Below are 16,280 nucleotides of genomic sequence, written 5' to 3' on the forward strand. Positions count from 1 at the left end.
AAAGCAGCACATCATCAGGGCAAGCACCAGAGTTTAAATATAGGCACTCAGTTTCAGGTTTGTTGTACTTATTACCCATAGACAACAAAGGCTAAGTCTGCATGCTTCAAAATATAATTTCAATGTCAGTTTCGAGATATTTCCAAGTGCAGAGGAAGAACTGACCATCATCATTCCATTCTTATCGGGGACTTCAGATTGCTTGCATCAAAAATGCCTGTACTCTGTCTCAAATTAGGAGAGGCGTTTTTAGAGGTGACCATGAGGCACAGAGTCGAGCTCACTCCACTTTCCCTCTGACAATCCCTTGCTGAGTTTGAGTGTTTTCGTTTTCTCAGTGCATAGAAAGTAAGACAAATACTAACTACATCTTGCCTGTACAACAACCTACTGTTGCACACAGAACGACAACAGCAGCGTTACAGAGACTGGGTGCCACCAGGGCTTAGGGAGACGAGGAAAGATGGCTGAAGAAGATGAAAGGAGAAAAGCCGTTGCTCTAAGCTCCTATCAGCAAAAGACACCCCATGGAACATGCCCGACGGCTAAGGCAGCCCCCCTTTCGCAGCTACGCTGACCTTGCTCTAGCAGTGAGCATCATGCCACGCGTCAGCCATGGCATTCAACGGTAGGAAACTTGTACGGGGCCACTGCCACCCGCTGTAGCAGAGCAGAGGACTTGCTCCATGGTTTCTTCCCTAATAATGTGTCTACTCTGAACTGCACCGCTTTCTGTTTGAAAGTGCAGCCAAACACTAACAAGATTCCACCAGGTGATGCTGCTGAATGTTGGTCTCTCAGGTGCACGCTTAAAAAGTGCTTAAATATGGCATTACATATGACAACTGCTCAACAAATTTGTCCACAGAAGTAAATTCATGAGCATTATAAGAGAAACCAACCCCCCCATACCAAATCGTTGCTGGAAATCGATGTTGTCAGGTGTAGCATAAGCCTTTATAAACAGGAAACAGCTGCTGTTAGAGCTGCGTGTAGATGCATCAGTAAAGAAGTTTCTTTAGCCACTTTTATTAGGTAGTGTGGAAGACTGGTTTTCACAGTGTGCCTCTGAATTTACATACTGGAATAAAAAAAGGTTTAAAAACAGCCATAGGTTTAGAAACACAAGGGAGACAACAAACCTCCATCTTCATATTTACAGAGCCTTCCATTTAATTCAATCACTGGCAAATTTTATCCTCTGTTTAATTTGATTTAAACCTCTGTAACCACATCATCAGTAGTAAAAATAACATAACCTCCATCCTTTATTTTAATCAGTTCTGATCACTGCAAAGTAGCTCTTACTTGACAGTTTGGTCACAGGCAACAAAGCTGTTTTAATTAACAAGAAAGGCTTTATCTTTGGGCAACAGATAGCGCACAGAAAAAGTTAAAAGCTTTACAAATAATTAAATATTCAATAAATCCGAGTTATTTACACAGTATTATGTCACAAACACTACTGAATGCTAGAGACCTGTGCTGGACACAACATTGCTATCATGTGCACAACAAAATCAACTACACAAATCACTCAGCTCAGAGGAAATGGACTCAGCCAAAATACTTGTGCAGGTAACAGACCAACCAACTTAGAGGTTTTTTGACTTGGGGAAGTATAAAGTTTTAAGAATTAGTTTTGTATTAAGTCAGTTCTTTCCCTGCATCAACGTGACCACATTTCTACTTCGGTTGCTTTTGCCACCTGCCCGATTACTTAACATTGCCACAGTGCTCTGCCCAGCTGCACAACCTTACGTCTTCCCTGCAAGAGAACTTTTCTGATGCTCGTCTTAAAAATCTGGCAAAAAAATAAACTTAATAACGTCAAAAGGGATGTGTGTGTGACCTTTTTAGGGTCCAGAGGCATGGCAGGCTGTAAAATACGATTACAGGATTAGAAAGGCAGGAATGGAAAAACTGAGACAACAAAAGCCATGATCTATATTATTTCAACAGGTCCCACGCCACAGCGCCTTTCTCGGTTAAGGAGATAAACCAAAGCTTTGTACCTGGTGAGGTATCTGCTTATCTATCCAAGCTGTAAAAATCAAGTAAGTAATTATTTGCTGTGCCACAAGAAGAGATTAATTCTAAGTCCAGCACAAACAGGGACATGGTTTGGACCTGGGTCTTCCACCTCCCTTTGAAGTGTGTCTCTTGGATTATCAGCCAGCCACACGATAGAGGCTTCCTCCTGTTCATCACTTGCCATCAGGAGATGGAGGGGGGACACACACTTAAGGTTCTCACCAAAATTTAATTGTTTTGGCCAGATTTTGGGTTTGGCATATCAGTGTCTTCTGACAAATACTTTGTCGTGGAGTTCCTATGCAGCACTAGCACCCTGTGATCACGCAGAAAGGGTTTTCCTCAGCTTCACAGAGCCAACAATAAGGAAACTTCCCTTGCAAGTCTCCAAAATCCTCAGAAGTGCAGTGCAGCTGCTTTAATCTGCAGTTTTCTACAAACTGCCAGGGACAAACATGCTATGAGGTTGTGCAGGTGGAGCTTAGCTGTCTATAAATAAGAGCACAGTTTGATCTTTGGCTCTGCTGAGGCTGGAGGGCTGCCAAATGTTTCTGGAAACTTGGATGGAACATAACAAGAACAAATATGATAAAATGAGCTGAGACTGACAATGATTTATAGAGTCAGCGATCATTATTCTGTACTCACAGAGTTTGTACTTTTGGAGTAATGTTTCACTTTCCAATAAACTTCTTTTTTTCTTATTTGTAAGGCTCTATCATTTAACACAGACCACTCAAAAGAACCCTGAGCTGCAGCAGCTATGGCATCCACCGAACAGCGCAGCCAATGGAAAAAAACAAGGAGACAAAAAAAACCTACACAGAAAAAGAGGTGTTGGCACTGTACAGTTAACCATGAACGTGGGAAAGAATGTATGCAGAGAAAACAGAGGTTCAAATGATATGAATACTAATTTACCAAACACAGGGCAGAGTGCTTGAAGTATTTGTTCCAACAGTCTGTTCCCTAAACAAAACTCCCTTTTATGACATGATAACTGTAAAACTTATCAGGAGACCGTGTTCTAGGCTTTTTACTCCTCCTCTCCTTTGCTTTGCTGCCGGTATTAGCACATGATCCTCTTTCATTCTACGACTTCAGGCACTCTCCTTACCACAAAGGTTCTTTGTTGGATTTCAGAATAAGCCTACATTAATACAGGTTTATATGGGCTGGCCTACCTCTAATCTAGCCCTTGCAAAAAGGTTTACACAAGGAGAGAGCAAGCACATATAATTCATTGGAACAACTCCCTGAAAGACTTTTAGAGAAAAATAGAGGTTTAAAAAACATCTCCCCAGCCATTGTCTAAATAATTAATAAATGCTAAGAGACCACGAAACTTTCACCCATTATTAATCACGTCCATTTTCTAACACCATTGCGACTTTATTAGTAGCTTAGCAATACCACATTTTTATTTATATTCACTTCTTCAAATACTTTACCAATTAACTGACGAGCTTAAAAATTCATTCATTCAAAGGAAAAAAATAAAGAAAAAGCAAAACAACAAAAAAACCTTTTCTTGTGTCACTTTTACATGAGCACCATATGTCTTGCACCATATCAGGTTTTTTGCATTAATATCCTGGTGAGTATACACAACAAGTTAAGTTTCTATCCCCGTTTATTCCAACACGGTACATGAGAGAAGCAGCTTTTCCAACAGTGAAAGGTAAAAGCGATAAGCGAGTCTGAAGTTCTTCTGTGATAAATATTTTATCATAACTAACTTCCAATCATCTGATTTTCTATTTTAGTGCACTCTGCAGCCTAATTATTGAGCTAGGAAATATAACATTTTTCCATTTTCACAAAACCAGACATGCCTAGTCAGCTTGCTAAAGAGGTACCGTCTTCTTACATGTTACATTTCACATAAATCTATTCTGTTAAGCATAATTAACACCAGCATTAAAATGCAAAATATTTTTAGGATGTCATCCAAGTGAACCTGTTCAGCATGTCTCCTGGGTACTAAAAATGCACGAGTTTTGCTTTTTTTATTATTATTTTTTCAGTCAAGTACTTGTGTGCTAGCTAAAGCTGCGAGGTCTGGCAAACAAAGGATTGTAATGCAGCGGCATTTGGATCCCAAATGCTGCCAAAAAATGCATCATGTTGAATGCAATATTTAAGAATCTGTTTGTTTACAAGGTGTCAGCAAATTAAGAATCTATAATTTGGTCCCAACTTCACATGATTTATTTCAGTTTACAACCCTACAGAAAACTGTTTAATAAGCACAGTTGCATTATATCGTGTGTATAAAAATCAAGCCAGCAGAAACCTCACAATTGCGGCAATTAAGCTGCTGAATGAACCACAAGAAGCACTTTTGCTTCACTAATTCTCACACAGATATAATCTCCCGCAAATTCTGGAAAAATACCCAGAAATAAAAACAGAAGTGCTCCATCTGAGTGTGAAGTGCTTTCCCAGCAGCACACCCTCTCTATCAACTACAGCTTTTATGAAGAGGTGTCTTTCTCAGGCCAGAATTATTTTTCTCCACTAATCCAACTGCGGAGCAATATCTTTTAGTAGGCTAATAACAACGGTAACACTTCAGTCCAAAGCCATATACACCAAAAACCTCAAGCTCTGTCTGAAGGAAACACTGACATGTTCACATGTTCCGTCCCTGCCTGCACTACAACCCCAAACCTAGAAAGCCCAACGAGCGGCACACGCTCAAAGAGCAGCCACGTGGAAGAACCAGCACCGTGACCAGCCGCAGTGCACCAGGATGTTAAACTGTACGAGCCCAAAACCCTCAGCAATTCCAGGCTGAGGACACAATGCTGCACCAATTACTTACTGCGGGCCCCAAATTCATCGTGTCCATACATTACTTCAGGAGCTACGTATCAGATGGACGCGCTGGTTTTGGTACAGTTTGGAGCCTGACAATTTCTACATACTTGAAAATAAATAGGGATGCCATGGCTAAATCCCACCTTTCAGATTATCTGTTTTGGGTCTGCTCTTTGTCTAAGATGCATCCATCAAGAACTATGCCAGTAAAAACTTAATATTCCATATGAGGGAAGAAGGTACTTAACCTCAAACTGTTTAGGAGAAACACTGATATCCAGCCTCCCATTAGCCAACTTGAGCTGACTCTGTAAGCCTCCTCCAATACCAGCAGGAAAAAGAAACCAGGGACAAAACTTTGCATGTCTTTTACATCTTGTCCTACTCCAATTAACGAACATGGCCAGCCTTCCTGGAGGTGAAAATTAAATGTAGAGTTCGGCTGCAAATTTACCCTATAGCATCCTCTTAGAAACAGTCACTTGCTCTTCTCCTCTCCTATTCTACTACTAGAAAGGTGCCTTCCCCAGTCTAATGAAGTCCCATATACTGAATGAGGGCCCACTAACTCAGAAATGGGCAAAAATTTATTCTGCGTAACAAATTATTTGCCCCTCTTCCTTCCCATAAAGATAACATCTCTGGGGGGAAAAAAGAAGAAAAAAAGCAAGAGAAGCAACATGAACTATAAAGCTCAAGGGAATAATTCATTTCCCTACCACTTCATCTTCAGTCCAACACTTCTCAATCAGTTTTGGCACAGGTTTCTTCACCAAGCGCTGCAGGGCTTTTCCAGCATCATAGTTACTTTCATGTAGCTAAAAAATAAAGAAGAGAAACAGATCATTCAATGGAATTAGCAGTGATCTGACATCGGAGAAAAACCACTGAAGGGGGCCACATGAGATGTTCTATGCCTAGTTATTTTTACTGTTGACACACAAAGTGAAATTTCAACAACCTGATGGGTAATTGGGGTTTTATTAGTAGAAGCAACAGCATTAAACCAAGCACATTTTCCCCTTCCTTCCTAAATTTCTCCCAGATAAATGTTTGAGCCCATAAAGCACTGAAGATATTTTTGGCTAACTTTAAAAAATATTTTTTACATTAGAAATTCCAAGGAAAATTTTAAAAAGCTCCAACAAAATATTTTTCAAAAGGAGTTGTATTTTTATGCAGCATATTTTGTTCTGATTATTAAAACCAACTGGAAAACACTAACACACACGAGGGATTGCAAGTCATGGGATGTCAAGTTTACCCATCCAGAAAATTATTTTTATTGCACTGCAAAGATCACCATGCTGTTGGAAAACAAGTAGGGAAGGGAAACAAAACCTCTACAGATAGCTACAGGAGTACATAAAAGCAACTAAGGATGTCTGAGCTGACATTACTGTTTTAACTGGTCACAGCCTACAGTGTACCTTATTATCTACCATAAATTCAGTACCTATATGATCAAAAGCTGTTTGAAGTAGACAGTAGACATTTAAATCAGGGTGAGGTAGAAAAACAACTACACTAAAAAAAACATTCGACAATGAACCCATGAGAATCCCCGGCTCTTAACTCTCGATAGAAAACACTTAGCACACTGCAGATTTATAGCCTGTCCTATCTTCAAAGTACAGTGGGATTTTAAGAACTGAAGGACTAGTCAGGAGCCTGCTCTGTGTCTTCTCAAAATGATCTCGAAGACAAATAAATATTGCTGGGATGACAAAAACAGAATTATCTTCCTACACCCAAAAGGGAGAACGATTCACATGCAAACTTCCCTACACAGGCCAGAGGTGTTTTTTGCACTACGCAAATGACAGCTTCAAAGCTATCAATTAATGCCACAGAATTTTACACACTCAAAAGTTTCTTTACAATAGGGACATCAAAACATGATTCTGTACGTTGGTTATCTCCTGCTTTTCCTTCCCACCCAGAATTTATCCCAAGCCACCTGCATCCCACTCTCAGAAGCATCCATCCTGCTAGGCCTGTGCTTAATCAGTTTCAGAAAACATTTCAACAAGTATTAGAATTCTTGAACTTTTCCCAAGACCAATGAGCTGAACGGGGATCAAGATACAATTACTCAACAAAGACAAGATATTAACTACTTTGTCACTATTAATATGAAGTTATAACAAAACCTGATTACAGGAGGAAAAAATCCCTCATTTTTCTTATGTCAAAAGGCTCAAATTTTAGAACATCATTCTGCTTCAAATAAAAATGGCTAGATTACTTTCTTACTGCTGCTCACTTTAGCGATGTACTTCTCCCAACCAATCCCTAAGTGCCGATTATGTACATTTGACAATGGTCAGACCCCTTCTACCGCAGGGCCACCTCCTAACAATTCTGGTTCTTCCTTATATTGCGTCTTTTGTCTGGTGTCATCTTACCTCAGACTGTAAGCTCTTTGGTGCACAAGAATGCCCTGCATTCATACTGCACCCAGTAGCATGATTCAGAGACTTAAAAACTGTAAGTAAATTACTCATTTACTTCTGTTAAGTAGGTCTAAGTGATTTCTAAGAAATAAAGGCAAACATCTAAATCAAGATAGAAGGGAAGGGAAAACACAACTCATGGGCCCTACAGAAATCTTTTTTAGTGAGACTATAATAAAAACCAGTTTCCACTGAAAGCCAGCTTTGTACAGTTCTCCCAGTAAATAATCTATGAAAGGTTTGTGCACTGACTTTTGAAAGACACTGTACAACTTACAGAAGGAAGAAAGTCAAATGGCAACTTAGATGGCTGTGATGACTTTTACAGAAAAAGAGACATGCGTGCGTGTATTATAAACATACATAATACACTCCTTTAAAGCTGCAACACCATTAAATCTAGGTTTCAGATGGACAAGACTGCTGTAAGACAGACCTCATGGCTCCAGAGCCATGGTACTTCTGTGAACAATGGTGAAGAGCATTCAACAAGACTTCAAGAGCTGTGGCAGAACTTGCCAAAAGCTGGGAAACAGCAAGCAAAGCTCTGCACTCTACGGGACTCACACAGCAGGGAAAAGAAAGCACATCTCTAAGACCTAGTATGAAGCACTCTTCACTTTCACCACCTGGCTTTTGTCAACTCAGGATTTAAATAGCTTGTGCATCTGTATGTACGCTGCTTTTTTATAACACAGGGTTTACTTTTTCAATAAAAATGATACCATAAACAGGGAATTTCAGAGAACAAAAAGTGCCCATTTCACACAAGGCACTGTGGCCTAGCATACTGGGGCACTGTATGAAATGGTGGATTTTGGATACCACCTATCATGCCATGCCATCTCCCCATCTATTTTATTAGCATCTCAGTTTTCTGGTCGTGAATGCCACAGAACAGACTGTGACAGTCTATAAAGCCCATCTGTTTGCAGTACAAAGTGCACTAGAAATTACTTCATCTCTTCAGTAAAAGAAGTCCCTGCCCATGAACCTCAAGGTATTAAAAATAACAGCTAATTTATTCCATTTGCTGATGAAATTTCAGTTCCATGTAGTTTTGAGCCTCTTTTGTAACACCTGGAGCCAAATTTCCAAAACTGGTTTGATCAACAATTGTTACTGAACACCTCACACAGGTGGTCTGAGGTCCAAAAAAGCAGAAGTTAGCTATAAAAGCGCACAGCCCTCTAGAAAATCAGGCCACTCAGAAGTCATACTGCATACCTCCTCCTCACAGGGATGAGCGTATCAGCTGTGCTGCAGAGTAAGTCCATTATGGGTTACACATGCCACAGATTGGCTCGTGAAGGTGCTCTTCCACCTCCACCAAGTTATGGGGGCATTCAAAATTTATTTACACTTGAGGGCCTTTTAAAGAAAGGAAAGTACTTCTAAAAATAAAAGGTCACTACTGAGCAAGACTGATCATTACCTGTGACGTGTCTGTAGAACAAAAAACAATGTTCCCTTAACTGGTGGCCTGAACATTATTTTTTTTCCCCCTTACCAACAACTAAAATAACAATAGCATAACGGGTTGGGGGTTGTGTCCCCCCCCCCCAAAAAAAAAAAAACAACAAACCAACAAAAAACCAAGTGCTTGGCTAATATAATGGGCAATATTGAAATATGCAATTGAATTCAGTGCACTGAAATGGGCAACAGTGAAGCCCACAAAAAAGAGCCATGGGTCTTGTTCTTGGCAACAAGCAAGCAAGCTAAGCCAGAATGGTTTTTCTATTTATTTTCAGCTTTTTAGATGGCACCTGCAGGGAAGTTACAGATAGTCTGTGCAATAATTATATCTATATGTACCTCTGCAGAGCAACCACAGAAAACAATGCTTCAGCTTCCAAACAATGATTTCCTCCCCACCCGCTTTCTTCAGCTACATGATCTCTGCACACTGCTCTTAGAGATGCATTAACACATCAGGGCCATCAACAGCACCTCACACCGCTCTAAGTCAGGGAGATGCATGACCTAAGATCACTTAGTAGAAACCATTGCTTTCAAACCTGTCTCCCCAGGTGAAATTTCCTCATGTACAACAGAACAATGGCTTGTAAATCTGCCTCTTTGACTACATCAGTGTCAGCTCCCATGACTGCACCTCCACGCAAGTGAAACAATGATCTCTGTCCATCTTACACAAGCCACGAACCCAATTATGAGAATGGAAAGCTAGACTTGCAGCGCCAGTGCTCAATGCCAACGCTCAAACAACACTGACTTTTAAGTTTTTTTAAATTGTTTTTTTAAGGCTCCTGTGGTATGCAATACCCACTTAAAGGCATGAAAATAAGATGTTGTCTTTTCTACTGGGTACACATTAATTTTTCTCCCTGTTTGCACTCCAGCACTGGGAAGAGGTCCATCTTAAAAGAAAAAAGGACTATTTGTTTTGCCAGCTCACCTCGCAAATGCTTTTTTCTGTGCATGCCACCACCTAAAAGATTTTTCACTCAAGAAATTTGACAGTGCTGAAGAGAATAGTGCTTCTGTTTCCCTTCCCGCTTTGCTCCCTCCCAAAACATGCAAGAATGCCAAAGCCTCTTTGTAACTTGGAGGGCATCTTTATTTTGCCTCAAGGACAACACGTGTTTTTCCCTGGCAGCCCTGTTGCCCAAGCAGTTCAATCTGTAAAAAAAATATATCAGGCAAGCCCAGAAAGAATGGACTGGTCTGACAGGCAGCTACTCTGGTTACTGAAAAATAGAATAGTTTACAGGCCATCAGAACTGCCCCAAATCAACAACAGAAACCATGAACGTTAACTCTTGACCAAGTAATTACATTAATAACAATCACAAAACCTATAAGCACAGACATAGGAGTCATATAACAGAGAAGACACAGATGTGAAAACAAGAGATGCGATGCAGTTTTAGAGTCTCCTGAAAAATGTTACTTTCAGCAAGCCGGGGAAAAAAAGCTGCTCTAAGTGCCAGGGGTAGGAAAAAGCAATAAAAAGGAAAAAAATTTTTTCATAAGTGCCAGAGTTAAATTTACATGTTTCAATCTGGCTCATTCTCTGCTTATTACTTTCGGTCATTTAATATCTATAAGCACTTTATTGGCAAGCAACTCAAACATATAAATAATGGCTAATGATGACTGCCTATGGTTTCATTAACTTCTGGTTGAACTTTTCAAGGCATTGCTATAAACACTAGATTACTATCCTGTCATCTGGAGAATCACCATTTTTAGCATGAACTCCGCCATCTAAATTTTGAGCCACCGTCACATTATCTACATCTACAACTGCAACAAAAGGAACCGACACAAAGGTACTTACACTTTAGAACAGAAAATACAGCAACTTCTGCATCACTGGACAGGATTTTAGATTAAAGAAAAACTCTGAATGTGCACGTGTCCAAAAACCTCATTTATATTACAACAGTCATTAAACAATGCTAGATCACAGGCAGGCCTTATTACCATAAAGCCTGCGCATTACCACAAGGTTTCAAGTTTCTAGTACAGCTTCTCAGCAGAGCTGCCATTTTCTGTCTGCGTGATGTTGCAAATAAATTCTCCTTTTGGCATGGCTCAGCTGTCAGGCACCTCTGTTCTGTAATGAACCCATGAATTACATCTTGCAGCTCTGACATCTCTGGTCTTGCTCATCAAAATATTGTTCTTCAAATGTAATTTATAACTTAATTTAAATGTCCCTTTTACTGTGACCTTTTTAGATCAGAATGGCATTGCATCTGGCAGCTTCTACTTCAGCAAGGCATCCTTTTGCAATTACAGTCATTATGATCTCCGTTGAAAAGCCCATCTGAGTTAGGCTGCATTCATGCTACAATATTAAATAATTGCAGTCCATTAAGAACACTGTTAGATTCCAGAGTCTTTTTCTCCAAGGAAAAATTGCTACTATACAGTGAGAGAGTAGTACTGAACTACTTTGAAATCTACCCAGAAAAGCCAATAAAAGCAGAAGGGGTTGTTCAGCCAGAACACCCCTTTGGGGGATGCAGTCGTGTCCAGCATTCATAGGCCAGCACCGGAATTCAGGACTTCTCCAGGTTTGAGTGCTGGCTCTTCCACTGAACGATCACTGGTCATGGACTTGTCAGGGCACAAAGATATAAAGCCTGACCTGCCAAACGTGAGGTAAATACTACCAATATTGCAAGAGCATTTTACGACTCAAGTAATACAGATGAGTCAAAAGAAATTTTTCACTGCTGCCAAGCAAGATGCTTCAGTGGAACTGTAAAAGAAGATGCTACCTGCCTGGTACTGCACCGTCGCTATTTACATAGCATCCCTACTTAAGCATCAGTTATGGTAATCTATGCAGGCTTAAGAACACTCTAATTATTAATGAGGGATTTGCTCCTTTGACTGAAGGGGACATTGGTCAAGATACCCAGTAGCTCTCTATAAAACTGTAGCATCTTTAAGAGGGAGACACAAGGAAAATGAAAAGCAGAAGGAGAATTACTGCCCTGTGGCCTGAGTAGCTAGGTCTTTTGGTGTAATTACTCTAATCCAAGCATCTAATTTAATGCAAGATGTAGTTCAGGCCACTTCTTTCAGTAGCTGAGCTGACAAATTTCAGTTTGATGCAGATACTTTTTATAGCTACGGACATCTTGCCCTACTATCAAATGGAATATGCTCCATAGCAAGTATCTCTCATTAGGTGAAACAGCAAAATCTATTTTTAAATTTGCAGCATTCTTTGAAGTGCTCATCTTCCAAAATGGCAAGATTTGATTTTTATTAGCCAGTTCTGATGCCCAACAAGATCCTAGCCCCAAATGCCCTTTAATTCCAGGAACTGCCTTCCCCCCTCATCTTGGAAATTCTACCTCCTCCTCACCTGCTGCAACACACTACACAATCTGGATCAGAGAAAAAATACCCTGCTCTCTCAGACAACAGAACGATTTTGTTGAGCTCCCTCTGGTGCCCAAGGACAACAGAACCTTGAACCAGTCAAGAATTTAAACTACCCAAGAAGACGACTCTGCCCAACAATCTTGTTTTGCCAACACACTGCCACAGCTAACTGGGAAGTTTTGATTAATAACTAGTTGACACAGGCTGGCCTGCAACAGAATTTGAAACTGAAAAAAGGTGACAGAAATCAGTAAGCTGCTTCAAGAGAAAATTACTACTAGTTCTGATTTTTTAACTACCTGATTTGTGGTATCTGAGAGTTTGAAAATATTGAAATCAGTCCCCAGGGCGGGGAGAGAGGGGGAGGGCAACTTCCATCTCTTCTCCCTAGTTCTAATCTATTTTAAGCTTCTAAACAACTCTAATGGCTACAAAGTGATCTAGATGCTGATGATGGAGATTAAACAGCCAGATGCTTATGTTACATCCACTTTTCACACACTGGTACTGCCAGGGCTCTGCCAAACAGCTCCAAATACAGTTGCAAAATACAGAACAGTAGAGGGAGCCAACTGTGCCAGCTCTTTTTGTGAGCCAACACAACAGCCACGGCTAGCGCTCCACAAGCATCCACGGCAAGAACTTGCCAAATATCTGCAAAACTCAGAACAGCATTTTAAAAAAAGAGAACTACCAAAAAATACGAATACTTTATATATTCCAAAACGATTTTTAACAGTAACCACGACAGTAATTTTTGGCTCTTTATCTGCCCATTTCAACAGTTCCTCTAGAAAGATTTCCTGACTCATCCTATAAGTGAAGTGCTGAAGTTTTTCCCTGAAGAGCAAGGATAAGGGTGAACGAAAAATCCAAAGTGGCAAAACTGTCTTATGCACTAGAAGTGGCTTCGTTTTCCAACATGCCCAGGCAGAGAGTGATGGCCCCTCAAGTGCTGTGCTACCTCATTTGAACCATGAGAGTAGCTGTTAATTAAGACTCATCCAAAAGGAAAACTAGTAATAATAAAAAATGCTAACATATATTTAAATAATTTTTTATGCTTTCAACCTTGTCTGTAGTTAATGAACAAGAAAATCTGGTCTAAGGGCAAGTTAAAACAGGGAGTAATTTGTCTGGGTGACATCTTACTTAGAACTGAATTTCCTTAAACTGGTATTACACTGTCATGTTTGTCACTCATAATGACACGTTCCCATGTAATAGCGTGTTACGAGAAGTCAGAACAATGCTATTAGTAAAGAGAGATTTATTCAATATTAGCATATGATTGTTTTGTCTTTCTTCCATGTAGTAGTACGCAGGCTTAAGTGGTGGTATTTTCTTCCCATATGAGGATAGAGAGAGTTGCCGGCTCTCTGATTTCCCCAGCAAAAATAAAAATAAGATGCACATCAAAATGACCACAAACTGAGATTCTCACACCGAGATTCACACACCGACGTTTGCACGCTGTCGTTTCCCATTTCTTTCCTAGGGTCTGCTCTTTTATATAACTGATGCTCACACTCTTAATCGGAACAACGGGTAAGGCAGAACACTGAAAATGAATTATTGTTCTGGAACTTGTTTAAAAATGAGAACGAAGTAGTAATTTAACTCCTTCTTGACCTGGATTCTCTCAGAAAAGAACTGTAGAAATTCTGAACAGCAGGCGTAGGTCAAAAGCAGCAAAGGATAAAAGAGGTCATGAGTTTCTGGCTTTGTATTAATACGGAGCACAAAAAGCATCTTAAAACAGACCTGATACTAAATCAGAGCCCTGGAAGACAGAGGCCAAGAAACGGGAGGAAAGAAGGAGAAGGAACTACACCAAGATTTACCCCACTGTACTTGCCAGCAGCAGCAACTTTGTTTGTGTTCAGTATTCACCGCGTTACGGTCTCTCCGTGGATTGCCAGATCTAGGGCATCGGCTTTCCTACCACAGAGCATGTTTTTTTCCAACCCTGTTTGTCAGCCATTACTACTCTCCAAAATCACTGTTATATTAAATGCTTCTTTTGATAGTTCTAATCTGCAGGGCTTGCCAGCTCCAGTTCTTGTAACAGGCCTTTATCACATGAAGATGTTTTAAAATCAATTCTTCAAGCCTTTACATACCCATATCCTAGATACCTCACACCTTCCTAATATCCTCGGAAGTTTTTGCCTACTCTTCTTTCAGCCGAAGACAAAGCCATGATGTCAGTGAAGGTCTAACATTGCCCCTAAGGTGCAAAGTGAGATGACAACAGGGGAAGAACAGCTTTAAGCAACAGAGGTGAATGTGGGGTTTTTGCTTGTGTGCCACAACCAGCTAGGTGTAGAAACGGACACGGGCTTCTGCCCAAAATGATCACGGTATTAAGGCACACAGTAGGTGGTAGCAGCTCACTTGGACTGTTTCCCTTAGCTCTACTTCTTGCATTGTGAATGAAGGCACATTCAAAATGCTAAGGGATCCAATACAGCTGCAATTATCTCCAAGCCTAACAGAAATGTGGGGTTTTAAAATGAAAAAGTCTTTCTCCTTGCCTGTTAACTCTGACAAAGACATCCTTAAGTTTGAACTAGGGGCAAGCCACCATAAATCCTTCCACTGGAAGAACGATTTGAGATGTTCGTACCTCCTCAGTTGTGCTGAATCAACTATGCAATAGCTGTCCTGCACACTGCACGTATGAAGTGACGTTACTTTAGAGCATCCCACAAGCCGTACGTGCTTTGCTTTGAAAAATCAACAAAACCACAGAAGCACCACGCTGGAGGTCACATTAAAGTTTTCATGACCAGAACACTGTCAAAAAGCCGCAAAACACTTGTCTAGATTTACAAGATGCCTTTGCAGATCCTTAATAAGTCTACAACTATCATGCCAAAATCTTCCTATACAATTCTCACAGTAGGCAAAGTTGTGAGGGTGGGATAAGTAAAGGAAGAAAAACACGGAGGAAAACACCTGTGAAAACAAGGACAGTTATTCATATGAAGACATGCTAATAAAACTTTGGCTATTGTGTCCATGTTGCAAGCTACTTACCAAGCTTCCATAAGGCCCTTCTGTGTACCCTGTTTAAAGAACTACCACTGTGATACAAGTACATATAAATATTTGGTTTCCGCCTCAAAAAACAAACCAACCAAACCCAAAACCACATGATGGAGCTGGAGACTTACTGCTCCATAAGTTTGCATGTTAACTTTTCCACATCTACAAAACCAGGTTCCAAACAAATGGCCTTTAACTGACTTGCCTATAAGCTCTCTATCCCGTAAGAGTTTACAGCATTTCTAACACATGCAACAAAAAGGGACTACTGATGTATTAGTGTATATTAACCGGGAGGAAGTTACATACTCACCCTGCAGTTATCACTTCTGAATTTAAACTCCAGAAGTGATTTACATGGCTCTGGATATTAAGAGAAGGGCTCATCCTATTACATTTGAAGGCAAAAACTTCTTTAGATTGCTAAGGAGCAAGATAAAACTTACTCCAGCGATCTGTGTGCCTCTGAAATGAGCCTTCCCAGGGCTGAAGTACAATTTTAAAACTTGGCCCTTATCTAAGTTTTCTGGTATTCTTTGTTGATCTGATCTCTAACGCTTCCTGATCTGAGAATTAATAAAGGCAAAACTCAATGTCATTTCTGCTTTTAAGAACATCTAAACTATTTTCTATTACGCTATTTTGTAAGGCAATACTGAACTGCGTGGGAGAGACAACCTGACTTGTCTGACACTGCAAGCCCTGGTTCAATAATCTGCTTAAATGTTTTGGCACGTCACGTTAGCTTAAAAGCATGACGTGGACAAGAAGGATGTCCCCTGTAACAAGCGCTAGGATCATACCTCCGAGTCCTCCGTCCCACAACAAAGGAACGCTCGGTACTGAATTTCCTATGTCTAAGAGGAGTTTTGCAAAACATAACGCAGGAAGGCAGGAGAACAAGGACACACAAAGAAACAAATAAAAATACAGTTTCACCTGCTTGTCTGAACAGGCTTGAATTTTATCCTGCCACAGAACTTAACTGCAGGGTTGTCTTTTCTTTTAATTTTAAAACTTGGAACTCCTCCCCATAGCTCCACAGAA

General features: G+C 40.3%; 1 protein-coding gene across 6 annotated transcripts in view; it reads right to left on the bottom strand.

The window, feature by feature from the left end:
• RERE (arginine-glutamic acid dipeptide repeats) overlaps positions 1 to 16,280 on the bottom strand; it is a 255,086-nt gene that overhangs the window by 77,438 nt on the left and 161,368 nt on the right. For all 6 annotated transcript variants that reach the window (XM_064470535.1, XM_064470534.1, XM_064470533.1 and 3 more), the window contains one exon: positions 5,577 to 5,675. In XM_064470535.1, coding sequence (XP_064326605.1) covers positions 5,577 to 5,675 — 99 coding nt within the window. The remainder of the gene's footprint in view (positions 1 to 5,576; positions 5,676 to 16,280) is intronic.

The sequence above is a fragment of the Phalacrocorax carbo genome, chromosome 20 (genome assembly GCF_963921805.1).
Source record: "Phalacrocorax carbo chromosome 20, bPhaCar2.1, whole genome shotgun sequence".
Classification (NCBI taxonomy): Eukaryota; Metazoa; Chordata; class Aves; order Suliformes; family Phalacrocoracidae; genus Phalacrocorax; species Phalacrocorax carbo.